The sequence below is a fragment of the Artemia franciscana genome, chromosome 8 (assembly GCF_032884065.1).
Source record: "Artemia franciscana chromosome 8, ASM3288406v1, whole genome shotgun sequence".
Lineage (NCBI taxonomy): Eukaryota > Metazoa > Arthropoda > Branchiopoda > Anostraca > Artemiidae > Artemia > Artemia franciscana.
In genome coordinates, this window is record NC_088870.1 from 21,069,822 (window position 1) to 21,086,910 (window position 17,089).

General features: G+C 34.7%; 1 protein-coding gene across 2 annotated transcripts in view; it reads right to left on the bottom strand.

The window, feature by feature from the left end:
* Nucleotides 1–17,089, bottom strand: part of LOC136030128 (vacuolar protein sorting-associated protein 11 homolog) — an 82,536-nt gene that overhangs the window by 7,691 nt on the left and 57,756 nt on the right. Inside the window, exons 15-18 of one of the 2 annotated variants that reach the window (XM_065708811.1) lie at nucleotides 16,454–16,655; nucleotides 15,034–15,129; nucleotides 8,976–9,063; nucleotides 6,894–7,053 (exon numbers count right to left, since the gene is read on the bottom strand). In XM_065708811.1, the coding sequence (XP_065564883.1) occupies nucleotides 6,894–7,053; nucleotides 8,976–9,063; nucleotides 15,034–15,129; nucleotides 16,454–16,655 (546 nt within the window). Of the gene's footprint in view, nucleotides 1–6,893; nucleotides 7,059–8,975; nucleotides 9,064–15,033; nucleotides 15,130–16,453; nucleotides 16,656–17,089 lie in introns of those variants that run through there. The other variant, XM_065708812.1, reaches the window with a different exon arrangement.

The window sequence follows — 17,089 nt, forward strand, 5'->3', positions numbered from 1 at the left end:
CTACGGCCAGTAGAAGGTAAAGACAAACTAAAACGACACGGATATTTCGCCTGTCTAAGACAAGGCGTCTTATAAAATCCAAACTAACTTAAAATTAAATAAAATCTAAAACTAAGAAAAAAAGCAAAAACTATATATATAATTTTTGCTACTGTGATCGAACACCACAAAAGCTAAATAGATTTGCTTCAATGAGAACACCGAAGCGACTAGATCTTTCGGCTTTAGATCTTTCATTACTCAGAGAGTGGAAATCTACTGACAAATGCATCGATCGTATTGCTATACGCTTCCAGGTAGATGGATGCCCGGCCAGCTAAACTTCTATGACTCATAAGGTTTTGAAATGAGTTGGTCATGATTTACCTTCTCGGATCACTTTTGACGAGTCACATGGCACTCATAAATGCTACCAAAATTCCTTAATACCGGTCGACCAATAAGCTGAAAACACTTCCCTTACTATTTAATTTCATACAATGAATATGCATACAATAGAAATTACATCAGGCAGTTTTTAAGTAAGACGTACTTATCAATCAACAGGTTCCAATGTATCTTCATATCCTTATGGTCATCACTCATCTGCCTTCAATAGAGTAAATATGCATCTCAAAATGTAACCAGTGAGTAAATACTCAGCGAAAGACTATTAGGAGCATAACCACTCACGTTTGGAATAAATCTTATTTATGCTCGATTGTTTCTGGTCCTATTGATATGCTTTCTCCTCCCCCCCCCCAAATATATATATATATATATATATATATATATATATATATATATATATATATATATATATATATATATATATATATATATATATATATATATATATATATATATATATATATATATATATATATATATATATATATATATATATATATATATATATATATATATATATATATATATATGAAAAGAGAAATCCCCAATGCAACAGCACAAACACGAGACAGAACGGAGACAGAAGGAGAAAAGGAAGACTGTTTTCCTAAATTAGTGATTAATATAGACCAGCACTTGAATGAGGCCTTAACCCTACTCATCCATACAATCACATAGGTCAAACAGCATGGCCATACACAATCAACCATAAAGAATAATCCATGGACAGGCAGTCATGTCGTCAATAAGTATAAATCGTCATTTACCAAACAATAGAAACAATAAAGACAAATAATTCAGAGGCAACAACCCAACACAAGGGCTCATCAGGAGAATACACTTGCCTATAGGGTTTCGGCACTTTAAATTCTCTACCCAGTCACGTGCTGTGCCTACCACAGAATATCCATGGCATCCCCGTGTCAGGTATCACCCCCAAAATACGTGCCTATGAAAAAAAAATAAAGAAAAAAAGAAAATGTAGAACAACCAAGTAACACCAAAACAAGCTTATCCTGTTAATATATTCCTCTTTTTAGCAACAATAGGCAAACTAAATATGATAAATTTTACCAAATCACAAATATTAACACTTTGCAAAAACCTGAATGAACTAAACAATTATAGAATTCATCTTTACCATGTGGCTATTTTAAAAAAAAATCCGCTCTATTAGAAACACAATTCAAAATAAATGGCGCTGCATCATCTTTTCACGAACCTCCGAAATTAGCCGAAAATTTCTTTAAGTATTTCCAGATAATTCTTTTGGTATTTATTTAAAAGTTCGTTATAATGAAAACTAAATTTTTTAAATTGCCAAGTTAATTTATTTGCAGAAAAACCTCTTAATATCAATTTTTGGCTTAAGATTTTACATCTATTTTTAAAATCAATATAATTACTACAAATCCTTGCATAATGAAGTAACTGTGAGAAAAACGCCGAATATGTGATATTTGAGTGTATATTACTTTCAGGGAATGGGAAACTAATCACTTCAAAATCAAAATCATCCGTTTTATCATACATTTTAAAACTTAATTTATTATTATCAGAAATGTTAATATTTAGATCTAAGAAATGATCTTCATGACCAGCGCCATGACTAGTTTCAAGAGTAAGCTCTGATGGATATATATTTTTAGAAATATCAATGAAATCCTTACAATTTAAGACCAAAATATCATCTAAATATATTTTATTATTTGACAAAACATGTTTTAAATTATTTGGATTATTCTTATCCATCATATATTTATATGATATGATATTTATATGATTTATATAGTCAGTGGCGTGACTCTGTAAGCTTACCCAGAGTCGACCCAGCTTTAAATGGGTACCTGGAGAAATCTGGGGAAGGTAAACAGGAAGGGTGTGCGAAAGCACAGGATGGTTGGCCCCCAACCCCCCACTGCACTTCCTGGCTGAAGGGCCAAGAAACGGAGATCAGCACCGCCGGTAGGGACTGTAAAGTCTAATGCCGTATCCTTTACCTTTACCTTTTTATATATTTATATTCTAGTTGACTTAAAAACAAGTCAGCTATAAATGGGCTGGCATTCCCCCCCCCCAAGGGAATTCCCACGATTTGCTTGTACAAATCACAACCAAATCTTATATAAGTATTATATAAAACAAATTCTAATAACTCAAAAATCATATCCAAGCTGTAACATCTCAAGTTAACTGTAGTCTTAAAGCAATTTGTCCATAAAGCTTTTTTATTATAAGTGTCTATTTTTAAGAACCTTTCACTAGATAAGAGGAACGATTTCTTGATAACAGTTTTTAAATTATCTAATACTACATTAAGTGATTAATTAGTATGCATTGTCGCAAAATCGAAAGACTCAATTCTTTTAGATGAAACCATTGTTAAAGAATCTATCACCTGCAGTGAATTATTAACACTCCAATATGGATCAAATTCGAAAATTTTTAATACCAGAACAATAGGTTTTAAGCTTATTTACAATTTCCTTTAAAATTAAAGAGAGGTCAGTAGCAGCAATAGGGGTTGGACATTTAGCTGCTCCAGCAATAAACCGTGGTTTAGGGGGATTCTTATGAAATTTTACAGTCCAATATAGGAAAGGGAACTTTTTATCATTGTCATTTATTTTAATATAAAAATTTTTAAAAAGTATTTCTTCAGTCTTTTCAATTAAATTCTCATCCTCTAAATTTACCTTTTCGTAAACATTAGTTGTGCATAACTCCCTTTTTAAGATATCACAATACAGCTTCTGACAAATTATGACAAAATTATTATTAGCTTTATCCACTGGCACAATTACAGATTCATTCTGTAGATTAGCAATTGCTTGTTTAATCTTAGCATTATAAAATAATGATTTAGTGTTACTATTTTTAAGTTAGAATATATTTTATTTCTTATTCTACTAATAATTAAATTCTTCCAACTTTGAAAACTCTCTTTATTTTTATTCTCTTTCTTACACCACTTATCAATAAATAAATCAAAATCATTTTCCAAGCCATCAAAAACACTCGATAGTTTCAGATGATGAGAAAGACGGAAATTAGCCCCTTTATTCATTATAATTTGAAGATCATCTTGCTTTATTATTGACAAGTCCCCTGTTATAACATGTTTGTAAGTAGGATTTACAAATGGGCCAAGTTGCTTACAGTTACAGACCGGTTTCCAATTTATATCACTATCTAATCTTTTAAGTATTAAATTATAATTAAAAATAATTTGCCCAATAGTTTTTGAAAATTTATAAGTTAAAACTGGACTGTCATTATAATTCAAATTACTAGGAAGGGCCTGTTTCACACCCCGCTGATTTAATATCTTCAATCTGCTTACAAGTAAAATTAATAGGTAAATATAATCTGTTATCCTTATTACCAATCTTATCAAACTTTTTCTTTTTTGAAATAAACTTCGTTTTAGTTAGAATGCAAATTGTATCACATATTAATTTAAAACTATATTCAAGAGCTGTATTATTCTTAACAATCCAGAAAAGTTTGATTAAATTCCTCTTGGATAAATTATTTAGACATTTTATTACAGAAATCATACCCCTAGATATATATACATATATATATATATAGAGTGAATATAATATATACAGAGGGTGAAGTAGAAGATCCAACCAAAACCAGATGTGAATTCACAATAGCTTATAAGTATATAAAACAAAATTATGGGTATATCTATGTAGCGTTCTTACAACTCATTTTGATTTAAACTTACTTAAGATATCGAAAATTGTTGTCTGACTGCAATGGGTAATAAAAAAAAAATTTTAGTTTGTCCAGGGTTTTCCAGCTGAATTAGAATAATTTTGATGCTCTGAGTTTAAAAATGACTTTGGTTTTGCTCAATCATGTCAGGCTTTCCGCAACAGAAACTTTAAAAAAATCTATTTTGCATAAAAAAACCTGCAGATCATTGGCTGAGAAACACCTAACGATTTTTTCCGTTTTCCTCAAGAAATACCACTCAACGTATTCAAATTATATTTTTATTTTTCAATTAAATTCGATAAGCATAATTCATAAATCAGCATGAATCGGTGTTTCTTAGATTCCTGTGTGTGAGTAGGTGCTGGGTTGTCTCTCTTCAGCAACACTCAGTAGTCCACCATCACGACTGCATCCCAACTTCCCTATTACCTATCCTTCATTTAGCGCATGTTCTGATGGAACCTTTCTCCCTGCTCATTGCCCCAAGGTTTTCAGGAAACTTCCCCATTTGTAAGAACAGGAAGTACATCTTTATAATCATCAAACACTCATTTTTTCGGAGGCCTCTATCATGCTTCTAACTAGTATGGTGTGGTTTGCTGCCTTCGTACCCACCCATGTAAGTTATTCACCACGTGCAAAACACGTGCTCTGTGTCCTTTATGACAGCTCATTCGTCTATGATGTTAAATGCCCCGGGTACTAACTACTCTAGCGCCAATCACTCTTTCTTTACATAGTTCTGGGATCTGTCTCAACTGTCCCACACACACATAAAGCATGGGTACTTCGTGAGCCCATACTGCTGACCAAGCAGAGAGTTCACTGTCCAGATGATCCAATGGTGCTGCTCATGTTGGATTTGGTCATACAGGTACTTACTGCTTCATATTTTTCTTTTGAGAGTTGTGGAGTGCACAAGAGAGATTGAGGCGAACTGGTTTTCGTTGTGGAGGAGCACACACTTCAAAGAGATCTTGTTGCTGTCAATGAAGAGTCGCTAATCTCTCCGATCGTATTAAGGAGTGCCAAGTTTACCAAGAAGACCGGCAAGATCTCGGCAGTACACACAGTCTTCCTCCAGGCAGAAGTAGCCCATATAGTCCTCATACCTTCTACGAAAGAAAGTGATACGCGCGTCCTCACCAAGTAGATTTTTCTCTTTGAGTCTGGAGGCCAACAGCTTGGAGAAAGTCTTCGACAAGCTGAGATCCAAACCACATGAATAAGCTCGTATTGCAAAAAGGGTTGCAGACCATCTTGTGCTTTATGCTCCTCTTCTGTATATCCTCCCTCGTCTGCAGTTGTGGCCTTGCCATCACTGTTGGGAAGCCCTGGGAACGCTGGTACAGGAATTTCTTGGCAGTGAGCAACTGGACAGCAGGCAGACGGAAGGTCAGGGTATTGGAGGCTGTATCGATTCTTGCAGTTGATGCCAGTAGTATTGATGGCACAGAAGTAACAACGGTCTAAAAGCTCCCTTGAAACCATCGAAATCCCAATCTTCAGTGAAGTTTTCACACCCTTCTTCCACCGCCTGAGGTATTCCATGTACGTCTTGTACACTGTGTGCAGTGCCCGAGACTTATTTCGGTCACCGAGTTTGATTTCAAAGTAAGCCTCGTAGGCGTGCTTTACAAAACATGTGAAGCTCCTTCTGTCCACTGGCAACGTGTAAGCTCTAAAGATGAAGCAGAAAACGTCAGGATCATTCCTGCAGGGCCGTTGCGCCAAATCCATATAAATCAAGTGAAAGAAATAGAAAAATGCAGGTTAATGTCAGGCAATGAACATTAGAATCAATTTGTAGCTATTTTAGAGAAATAGCATAATGTTATAATTCAATGTTATCTACAAGAAAAATTTGACTGAACTCAAAACCCATGTTATCAGTATATGTATAGCTCGTGAGGTAGGCCTATGGTCGCTTTTCAAAAAGTTGACCTGATAGAGCGTGATAGAATGTGATATTCGGACTAAGAACACCAGCATTAGTCAAAATCAGCTGAGAAACCCCTGGCGATTTTACGACTCTTACCCAGTGCTATAAAAACCTAAAACAGCAAACACAAGGGAAAACACACAAGATAAAACACATAAAGTACAGAAGAAAAGACCCATGAAAAATATAAATACTAAAATAGACACTCTTAAAATAAAACTAGAATAAGCAGCAGAGAATTTAAGCTAGCTAAAAGTTAATCTGATGTAACTTAAAAAAGAAAATCCTTTTCATTACAAACTCCTGAAATATGTCCAAATCAAGCAAGAAAATTTGAATTCTACAATCTTGATTTTCACAGAATTGCAGGAGCAACGGGGAAAATCATCATAGCTTGAATCATATATCCTAAAACGGGAAGAGAGCATAATAGTATCGATACAAGTATATCCTATTTTCTTACTCTCTCCATAGTAAATAGTGATAGACAAAAATACTGCTTTTATATCTCTTTTCCTTTACATCTTTGCTTTCAAATCCTTTTCCTCCCTTTTTTTCTCCCTCTCTTTTTCCAAATAGTCATAACAGAAACATTTTCAAAGTGTATTAGTTCTTATTATGACAATCACAAAAACAGAAAGAGAGACAGAAAATTACAACTGACTGTAATCAACTTTCGCCAAATTTCTTTCTGATAGAAAAGTTTACAAACTTTTCACAGGAAGAAGCACTTAGCATAACTTCCAAAATTACCTAAAGGAAATTTAGCAACCATTTTCAAACATTTAAACTTCCAAAGACATGCTCTCTAAAAACAAAAAAAAGGCAATACCTTGTTTAAGTTGGGGTTTGGCAGTTTTTGAAAGGGTTTTTACTTCTTGTTGATTAAACAGCCCTTTACCAAAATACTCAGCAACCACACTAAAACAGTCTTCAGCTTCGGAAATTTGTTTTTGGAAAAACGAATTGATATCCACACCAGGACTGGGTTCCTACGGTAATGACGAATCATTCATAAGAATATTCGCTTATTATTGATCAATAAAAAATTAGAAAATTTAAAGACCTAATTAAAGACTAATCGGAAATAATTTAAATCCAAAGCCTGTAAAATTTTTAACAAAATTAAAGAAAATAGAAATAGTACAAAAAAAAATCTAGCAACCTTGATGAAGGTAAATAATAATGATACAAAATAGTGAATGTTTGAAAGCAAATTAAGGTTTAATTATGGTGTAACATTTCAAGACACATTATCCACGTAACAATCCCCTTCTTCTCAAGGAAACTTTAGGTAAAAAGGATTTGAAGCACAACCAGATGCGACTTCTAAGACTTGGACTCTAATATTCCGTTAAGTCCGTTAATCCTTAGTAAGAAGAAACGTTTTTATGATTAACTTATTTTGTCGTTAGTTTAGATATTTTCGCGCTGTATTCTGTTTCTGTGCGTGCTTGTAATTTGTACTGTTGTTTAATGTTCTTGCTTGTGTGTTATTTATTTATATTGTTGTGTGTATATGGCCCTTAGGCTTTTGAAATACACTTATCTATCTATTCTATTCTATTGTAACCGGTTGCCAACTAATTTTAAATAATGAGCGTGACATAAAATGGCTTGAGATGGATTGACCCTATTACATCCCGAAGTTGAAACATTATTAATCCTAAGAATCTTCGAGTAGTTATGTCACGTTTATACATTGCGGATATAGAGGTAATCACTATCAGAGAACTTATAAATCACTAAATCTAATTTTTAATATATGATATTATAATTAATCTTGTTAATATCGTCTGGTTAAAGCCTAAGCTATTTCTGACACCCTTCTACTGTCTTTCCTGGGTAGTTATGTCACATTCATATTTTGCACAAAATAGAGTTCACTTTTTTAAAAATCGTTCACAGTCAGAGAACTTTTAAATCACAGCAAAAATTTTATTTTCAATGTGATATTATGATTAATCTGGATGATACCGTCTAGTTCTTTTATCTTTTATCTCTTTAAAAGTTATTTAAGTTATTTTTCTTTTATCTAATCATTGCTTGGCTTCCCCTTCTTTTCTCTTGCGACAAATTTCATCGAAGTAAATGTGTTCATTTACAGTTTTAGCTCAATTTGAGCTCATTTAATTCAAATTCACATATTTATTTGTCAGCATCATGGTAAATCCACGGTGGAAAAATACCCTGAATTTCAGCAATTCGACGAGGTAATATATCAGAGTATATCTTCTGATGAAGGTCACTGTATTTGTGATCAAAATATCCATTAATGTTTTATTGTTTTTTTCACTGTCTAATAAAAAGATTTATTCCAATTCGAACTTTTACTTATCGTCATGGAAAGGCAGTGTGGTCTTCAAATATACCTAAATTTACTATCTTACTTTTAATTATTATCATGAACGATAAGAAGGCATACACTGATGAGATTTGAACAGGAGGGCGGGGGGAGGGGGTTGAGCCAGTAACCCCCTAGAAACATCCAAGACTGTGACACATCGCGTATAATTTACGATATATTTCAAGTGATTCACCCTTTTTACACTGTTTTCAAAATTGTTCCCAAACCCGCTACTGAACAAAAATACCACCTCTGTCCCTGAAAACCAGTAAAAAATTATTTTCGTTTTATTTAGTAAATAAAAACGAACCCAGCTGGACTCAATTCGATGCTGCTTTGAAATAAAATAGCATAATTTACAACCTTTTTATCAAGTTCTACAATGTATCGACCAGTACAGGAGTTAGAACTTAGTTTACTGAAAATATTGAGTGGGGTACAAGTGTTTTGAAAAGAGTAACTAAGTTAAGCAAACAGAGTAAAACCAACAAAGCAGCGAGAAAAATTAAAGATATAATCAAATGGAAATTACTAGTCAAAATAATTCCCTATGAAATAAGTACTTGCCAAAGCTTTCATCTGCTCCCTTATTCTTTTATTTGCTGGTAGGCACACAATGCATTCGTTTTCATCCTCAGTGTAACTATCAAAACACCTAAAAATAATATGTTTAATAAATTAATGTTGATACCAGATCCTGACTAAGGCTTGGCACTGTTTGTGTTTTTTAGAAATTAAATAAAAAAAAACAAGTTTTTTAAATGAAAGTAAGGAGCGACATTAAAACTTAAAACGAACAGAAATTACTCCGTATCAACGCCCCGCTCTTTACGCTAAAGTTTGACTCTTAATCTTAACTCTACATTCTAAAACAGTAAAAAACTTTAGCGTAAAGAGCGGGGCGTTGAGAAGGAAAAGCCCCTTTCATATACGGAGTAATTTCTGTTCGTTTTATGTTTTAATGTCGCTCCTTACTTTCATTTAAAAAACTTGTTTTTTTTTTATTTAATTTCTGGACGTTTTTGAATCAATGCATGTTTTGATTTTGGCTCTCCGCAGAGGAATAATGAAAACGAAATTTGTATATTTATTTATTTTTTTTGGTAAATGGCTTTCTCATAATTTTGATCGAATGATTTGAGAAAAAAAGAGCGGGGGAGGAAGCCTAGTTGCCCTCCGATTTTCGGTTAATTAAAAAGGCAACTCGAACTTTTAATATTTTACGAATCTTTTTATAAGTAAAAGATATACGTAACTTATAAATTAGCTTACGTAAAGAACTTGTATTCTCATGTTTTTTTTACATATATGAGGAGGTTCACCCCCTCGTCAGTACCTCGCTCTTTACACTAAAGCTTAAATTTTGTCCCAATTCATTGAGAATGACCCCTGAATCACAAAAGCCGCAGAATAAATAGTTGAAATTATTAAAAATACTTTAGCGTAAAGAGCGAGGTATTAGGTGGAGGTGAGCCCCTCATATGGGTAACAATTTCTGTTCGTTTTAAGTTTTAATGCTGCTGCTTACTTCCAGCGTGAAAAAAACTTTTTCATATTTATTTTTTCATTGTTTTTTTAAGTAATGCTAGTAAATCCGGCGCTCCCTTCATGGAAATTTTCTTCCCCCATGACAAATTCCTCGATGGAAAGTTCCCCCCGCACATCCCATTCTTCTCAACCCCTGCCTCCATTCAAAAGATCCTCCTGAAAACGCCTGTACACTTCCCAATAACCATTACTATATGTAAGCACTGGTCAAAGTTTTGAACTTGTAACCCCTCCCACAGGGACTGTGGGGGAGTAAGTCGTCCCCAAAGACATAGTTATAAGGTTTTTCGACTACGCTGAATAAAATGACTATCTCAGAATTTTGATCCGTTGACTTTGGGAAAATAATTAGCGTGGGAGGGGGCCTAGGTGCCCTCCAATTTTTTTATTCACTTAAAAAGGGCACTAGAACTTTTCATTTCCGTTAGAATGAGCCCTCTCGCAACATTCTAGGGCAACTGGGTTGATACGATCACCCCTGGAAAAAAAAACAAAAAAAAAAAAAAAAACAAAAAAAACAAATAAACACGCATCCGTGATCTGCCTTCTGGCAAAAAATATAAAATTCTATATTTTTGTAGATAGGAACTTGAAACTTCTACAGTAGGGTTCTCTGATACGCTGAATTTAATGGTGTGATTTTCGTTAAGATTCTATGACTTTTAGGGAGTGTTTCCCCCTATTTTCTAAAATAACGCAAATTTTCTCAGGCTCGTAACTTTTGATGTGTATAATTAAACTTGATGAAACTTATATATTTAAAATCAGCATTAAAATGCGATTCTTTTGATGTAGCTATTGGTATCAAAATTCCATTTTTTAGAGTTTTGGTTACTATTGAGCCGGGTTGCTCCTTACTACAGTTCGTTACCACGAACTGTTTGAAACAGAAGCTTAAAAAAAAGAAAAAAAGAACAGAACAGAAACAGTTGACCTATTTCTACTTCTTGTTCTGTTTTTCTTTTAAACAGAAACAGCAAATTTCTTTTTAAAGAACATCTGTTTTGACAGCTGTTTTTGTTTGCCCTTATCTTCCTCGTTTTTAGTGTGTCGCACCCTGTCATCTACACTGGACAAGATTATAAGCTGTAATTCCCAAGCTAGCGCAAAGAAACCACCTTTAAAAAATCTCAAATCGACTAATCCATCTCTTTTTCAATCAGTCACATACACACATGATATGATACCGACTGCACAAATGATTCTAAGACCTATCAGAAGGCCTGAGCACAGCACGATTTCGTTCTTGCCACCTCAAGATGTTGAACAGCGGAGATAAAATAAAAGGAACAAACTTTTCTTTCAAATACAAAAGCACACAACTTAAAATAAAATGGAAGACAAATTGTAATATAATTAGTTTTGAGGTTCTAGTTTTGAACTAATTTTGAGGTTCAAACTTCTTCCTAAGTAACAAGTTCAAACTTTGGACTTGTCACTTAGAAACATTCTTGTTTTAAGGGTTCTGTCAGTTGTACTCGCACATTGCTTACGAACAAAGTAGCAAGCCATACTAAATGTCTGCTCACTGTGTGTACACTCTTGGCTGGGACCATAACATGATAAGGAGCCTATTTTATGAGCTCGGGGATGTGATTCTCACTCAAGGTCAAACGGATCAGTTAAATAAAAGAGCAACAAGTCTAGTAAGTGGCACAGTGGAAGGTTGTAAAAAATCTTTAAACTGGCGCAATTGGTCTCAATTTACAAAGGACACTAACTCTAAACGAATTTTTTCGAAATGGCCCTCAATCGCATTTACGACCATCCAGTGACCTGGGGGCGTTTGAAAAAAAAGAAAAAGCAGAAAATAAAGATAAAGGAGCATATCAGTGCTATCCATGCAAAAATACGATCTTCTTTAGTTTTTAGGGTGGGGGACTGTATTCCCCCGGTTAGGCGTTTTCGACAAAGCAATTTAAATAGTGTACTTTTTATTTCGATCCAACGCCATTATAGAGAAGTTTCGGGCTTTTTTTAAAATAACAGAAATTTGTTTTCGGGCTCAAAATTTACGTTGAAATTTAACGTGGGTAATAGCTAAAACTCCTCAATCAGCATCAAACAATTTTTTTGCATAGATTAAATTTGTTTTTCTAAAAACACATTTTGTTTCTATTTTCGGTTACTATGGGCCGAGATTCGCTCTCTACTAGGTTGCAGCTACTGCTGCATCCATGGTGTCTAAAATTCGTTAAATATGGACATTGGTAAATCATTAAAGCCACCTTTTCTATTGAATTGCACGAAAAAATCCTTTCCACTTCTTTGCAAATTCCCTGACCTTACTTGTTTTGTTCCAAAATCTAGGTTAACGGTACTGCATGCTTCTTGCTCTGTTTCGGACCAACTTTAAAGCAAATATCGAGGTCCATTTTCTCAATCCCTGAAGCATGTCTTGGAGTTAGACTGGAGCTTATTCTTAGCTGACAAAGCATTAGTTACAAGAACTAGCTAAATATATATATAAAAAAAAAACAAAGTTAATTACCGACTGATGATTTCGTTGGCGCTCGAAAAGATAGGCGAAAACTCTCTCTTCATAGGCGTTGACTATGTTTTTCGTACTCTGACCTTCTGTAGTACCTGATCTTTGGACAGAGGGTTTTAGTCATGCTTTGTTTAAAAACTAAAAAAATTCGTCATCAGCTTCACTCAGACTCTCTGATTCTTTTATGTTTCTATTCTCATATAAGGGAGCGAGGTGACATGAGCTGCTAAGCAAGTTTGTGAGTGACCGTTTGGCCGCCACTCTCTCCACCAAAATCATTCATAGGCAAATGAATGCAAGCATGCTGCACGTTGGACAAGCTCCAATTTGAATTTAGGTTTGTGAACAAAGCTCTTCTTAAGATGGAATAAGAGCTGATCCTTGAGGGAATTTTCAAGCTAGTTCGTCGATCTCACCTCGCAGAAGCTTACCAGCCCCTTCACGTGCATGTGCGCTTTGTTCGATGTTGTTCAGGTAGATCTACTGGCAATATTAGTTACCTCTTCAAAAGAATAAAAACAACCAGATATGTTCTGAAGAATCAACCATTACGGCTCGAACAGTTCAGCGGGTAAGTACTGACAGAGCGCAAATCTAACATAGGAAAACTTGGATTATATTCATAAACAAGCGAACTGAAATTTAACCACAACAGCGCCAAAATAGGCGAACACCAAGTCGTCTAGGTTAGAAATATTCAGTGACATTCTCTATCTTTTAACATTTTTGTCCTTTTCTTCTTTTTTCAACCCCTTCGCGCACCTTGTGCTCAATTTATATGAGACGCAGCAGATAGCTACGTGGTTAGAAACTACGGCACTATCTTTAAAGCAAACTATCTCGTGGTTCATCGTGGTTCTCCAGACCTCAGAATCTATACCTGTATTTTATGTAATTCTTGTAGATTTCAATAGAGTGCGTACTGCGTATGCAACAATTCCTCATGGCCTCAAGTGACGTAAAAGTCCGTTATGCATTGCAAAGGAACCGTTTCACTTTTTTGCAAATACATTGACAGACCTTTACAGTTCAAAAGGAAAGTATTCGCCACAAAAAAACCAAATAACTGTCCGGGTCACCCAGGGATGATGCCCCAGAAGACTTGGAAACAGTTGACTATTTAAACAGATACTTCTCAGGAGAATTTGATGGCCTTGCAGTCAAATACACCAACATATACAACGTCAGAAAGACAGGAGCGTCCATTAGCGCAACAGCTTCAGAGATCACACGGTTCATTGGCATACATGTAGCATTAAAGGTTTTAAAGTACATACAGATAGAAAAACTCTTAATGAATCACAAAATAGCTTACATAGTTATGCTCTGTAACGAAAACCCTTAACATAAGTAACTTCAATCTCTAAATATTGTGTAACTATGAGTCAACCGAACGTTCACGTAATATTAACATTATTTTCCTTTTTATTCCTAGAAGAGGCACATAATAAATTGATCTAATTTGAAGAAACCTTCTTAAAAAATCCTCATAGTTCACAAAAACTGATGTATATACATTATACATTATTTTCCCATAAACAGATGGGAAAATTTGACAGGTTCATGACAATACATGTTCTCTTTATATCCTGTAGGTTACACCTTTCTGGAAAAATATTCACTAAAATTCATGAAGCAAAACTTCACCTTTTTCCGTTTCACCTAATATTTGCTCCGCATGGTATCCGAGCCGAGTGGATTGGTGCGCTGGATTTAGTTTCCTTTGTCCGAGAGGGCCAGGGTTCGAATCCTAGTGTACCCAATTATTTGGTTAGGGCGGGGTTAGTGGCTTGACCCTGAAAGCTCAGCCAGAGTGGACCCAGATCTAAATGGGTACCAGGAGAAATATGGGGAAGTTAAACAGGAAGGGTGTGCGACAGCACAGGATGGTTGACCCCCAACCCCCCATTACACTTCCTGGCTGAAGGGCCAAGAAACAGAAATCATCACCGCCTGATCTCCCATAGGGACTGTAAAGTCCAGTGCCGTATTCTTTACTTTTAGCTTACCTTTACCATGGTAATGTGGAGATGCAGCTCCAGATTGGTTAAAAAATATAGCGTAGCAGACCCGGAAATGGCAATTTCGAAACTATGTTAAAAATAAGAAGAAAATGGTAGGTCACTCTTGGTTTAGCGTTCTTCTTAGATTCATATTTGAGTTGAGAATTTCTTTTCTAGTTTTAAACTATATTTACATGCTGTTGTCGCTGTTTTGCTAGTGTAAATTAAATAATAGAAAAATTAAAGTTTAGAGATAAAAAAGGGAATACAAAGAAAGAAACAACAGAAACTCCTTTTGTCACAGATTACATTATCATTTTTTATCCCGGTTGTGTTTGAGGATTTGGATTACTGAATCATGCTTAAGCCCACAGTATGATCGAGTTGACTCGTTTTGGATTCAATAGTCACTTTTTTCGGAATTTTGGGGCATTGATCCTTATTTTTATGACGTTTCCTTAAGGATTGAGACCCAACTCAGTACGTTAATGCGGAAATTAAACGAGGCACCTTTAAGTGGAGTATTTCTAAACAGAGGATATAGCGGAAATACTATCAAAAGAATTAAAAGAAGTAAACTTACCGTTGGTGAAAGGAATGTTGGCAGAGAAAATGAACACTTGGCATGTCTAAAGGCTGAGAACAAACACTGCATTTCGAACCTTGAAAAACGATAGCCCTAAAAAAAAATTACATATATTTTTATCTCTTTTTTTACTTTTACTTTAAATTGTATCAAAGATAAGAGATTTATTCTTATCAAATGGGCATAATAACTACATTTGTGTGCAGTTCTCCCTTTATAAGTAGCTTACATTCTATCTACTAATATTTCTTTAACTACTACGCAAATAATATAACACAACATAAAAGGAAGAGAATCTAACTACTTTCAAAGAATTTCCGATAGATTCAAATAACTTTGACCTTTAACTGAAACTCCCAAAGTCAGGGGTCTGAGTCCTGGTGTTAATAGCTATTTGGTTGGGAATGGGAGTCAACGGTGTGACCCCGTAAGCTCAGCCAGAGTCGACCCAGCTCTAAATTGGTACCAGGAGAAATCTGGGGGGAAAACACGGGAAGCGTCGGATGATTTGCCCCCAGCCACACATTGCACTCTCGACCGGACTCATTGAATCTGGAGATCGGTACCTGCGCAAGGCAGACCATTGGTCAGCATGCAAAAACGTTTTTTTTTAATTTTTTTTTTAGTTTAACTGAAACCCAGAATTTAAGTTAAAAAAATTCTCTTTGAACGTTTGCTAGTTCAGCTGGGTACCGTTGGCATTAGTATTTTTCAAATTCTATTAAAAGCAGGTTAAAGCATCTAACTTACCTCTTTTATCAGTCGATTGTAGGCTTTGATGTTAGCACTAAAATGGTGTTAGCATGCAAGAACGGTCACAGTAGCAACAAATGAAACAAAATTTAAAGTGGGACAAAATGTATTTTTCAAAATCTTTTTTTTTTCAATTTTTGTAATGAAAACACTAAAAAAGGCATTTTTAATAAAATTAATTCCCAAAAAGGTATTCTTCAAAACATGAGGGGGGGCAGGGCAAATGGCCCTCTTCGTCCCAACTGACACAACTGACTTACGTGATATTTGTTCCACCATTTGGGTCAACGTTAAGAATAAAAAAAAATACGTTTTTTTATAGTAGTTCAATAAAAAAACGATAAAGTTTCTCTGAATAACTGACAAGCAATACTTTGCTGTATTGTGTTGTTTTTATTTATTGGAGGAAACAGGCTGGAAATTTAAGAGCTGAAAATATAAATTTAAGAACCTTCAGTTGGGGCTCATCAGTTTCAAAATATCTATCTTTCAACATACCACAAGTAGAAGTAAGGGATCCTGCGCAACGCTTTGAACCCTTTAAGGGTGGGTTAAATAAAGGAAAAAAACGTAAAAAAGAAAAAGAAATATCGCTCCAATTCAAACTTGATTACCAAGACATTTTTGCAAAAAAAGGATAATATAAATTTAGTAAACACCTTACCCTTCTTCAAGCTGCTTAATTTCGCCTCTGATTTTCTTACAATCCTCTCTAAGCTCCTCGATAATTCTTTCATCTTCCTCTTTGGAATTTTCTTCCGAAACAAGCATTCTCAAAAGAAATTCTCTCGTTTTTCCAAGATCAACAGTAGGAGACTTACAAAGCAATTCAATTACTAACAAAGGAGACATCAACCGCTCTTTCTCTAAAAAAAATATGGTTGAGACAAAAGTTAAATTTTTTACTGTATGTTCAATTATACCCGAGAAGCGGTCTCGTAGCTTGTAAAAAGCCCTACTTGACAAGCCTTTTTTTCAATAATGAAAGTCTATCTGACTGTTTTTCCTGTCCGGCTTTTGCAATTGTGTAAACCTACTGAATAAGATTAGTTATCGATTCACGTAGAACTTACGTATAAACCTTTACAATTGCTAGAAATGGCGATATTGCTAGAAAACGTCTCTTTTCTAACGCGTGGGCCTTAAAAGTTAATTTTTAGTGGTAAAAGATTTATTTTTCAACTTGATAACTAAAATATAAATACAATCGATATGCGGAATTGAATGGGGCAGGAATTTACGGTCGCACTTATGGTGCACACTCAAGTGGCTTGGAAATTTACCATTTTGCAACCAAATT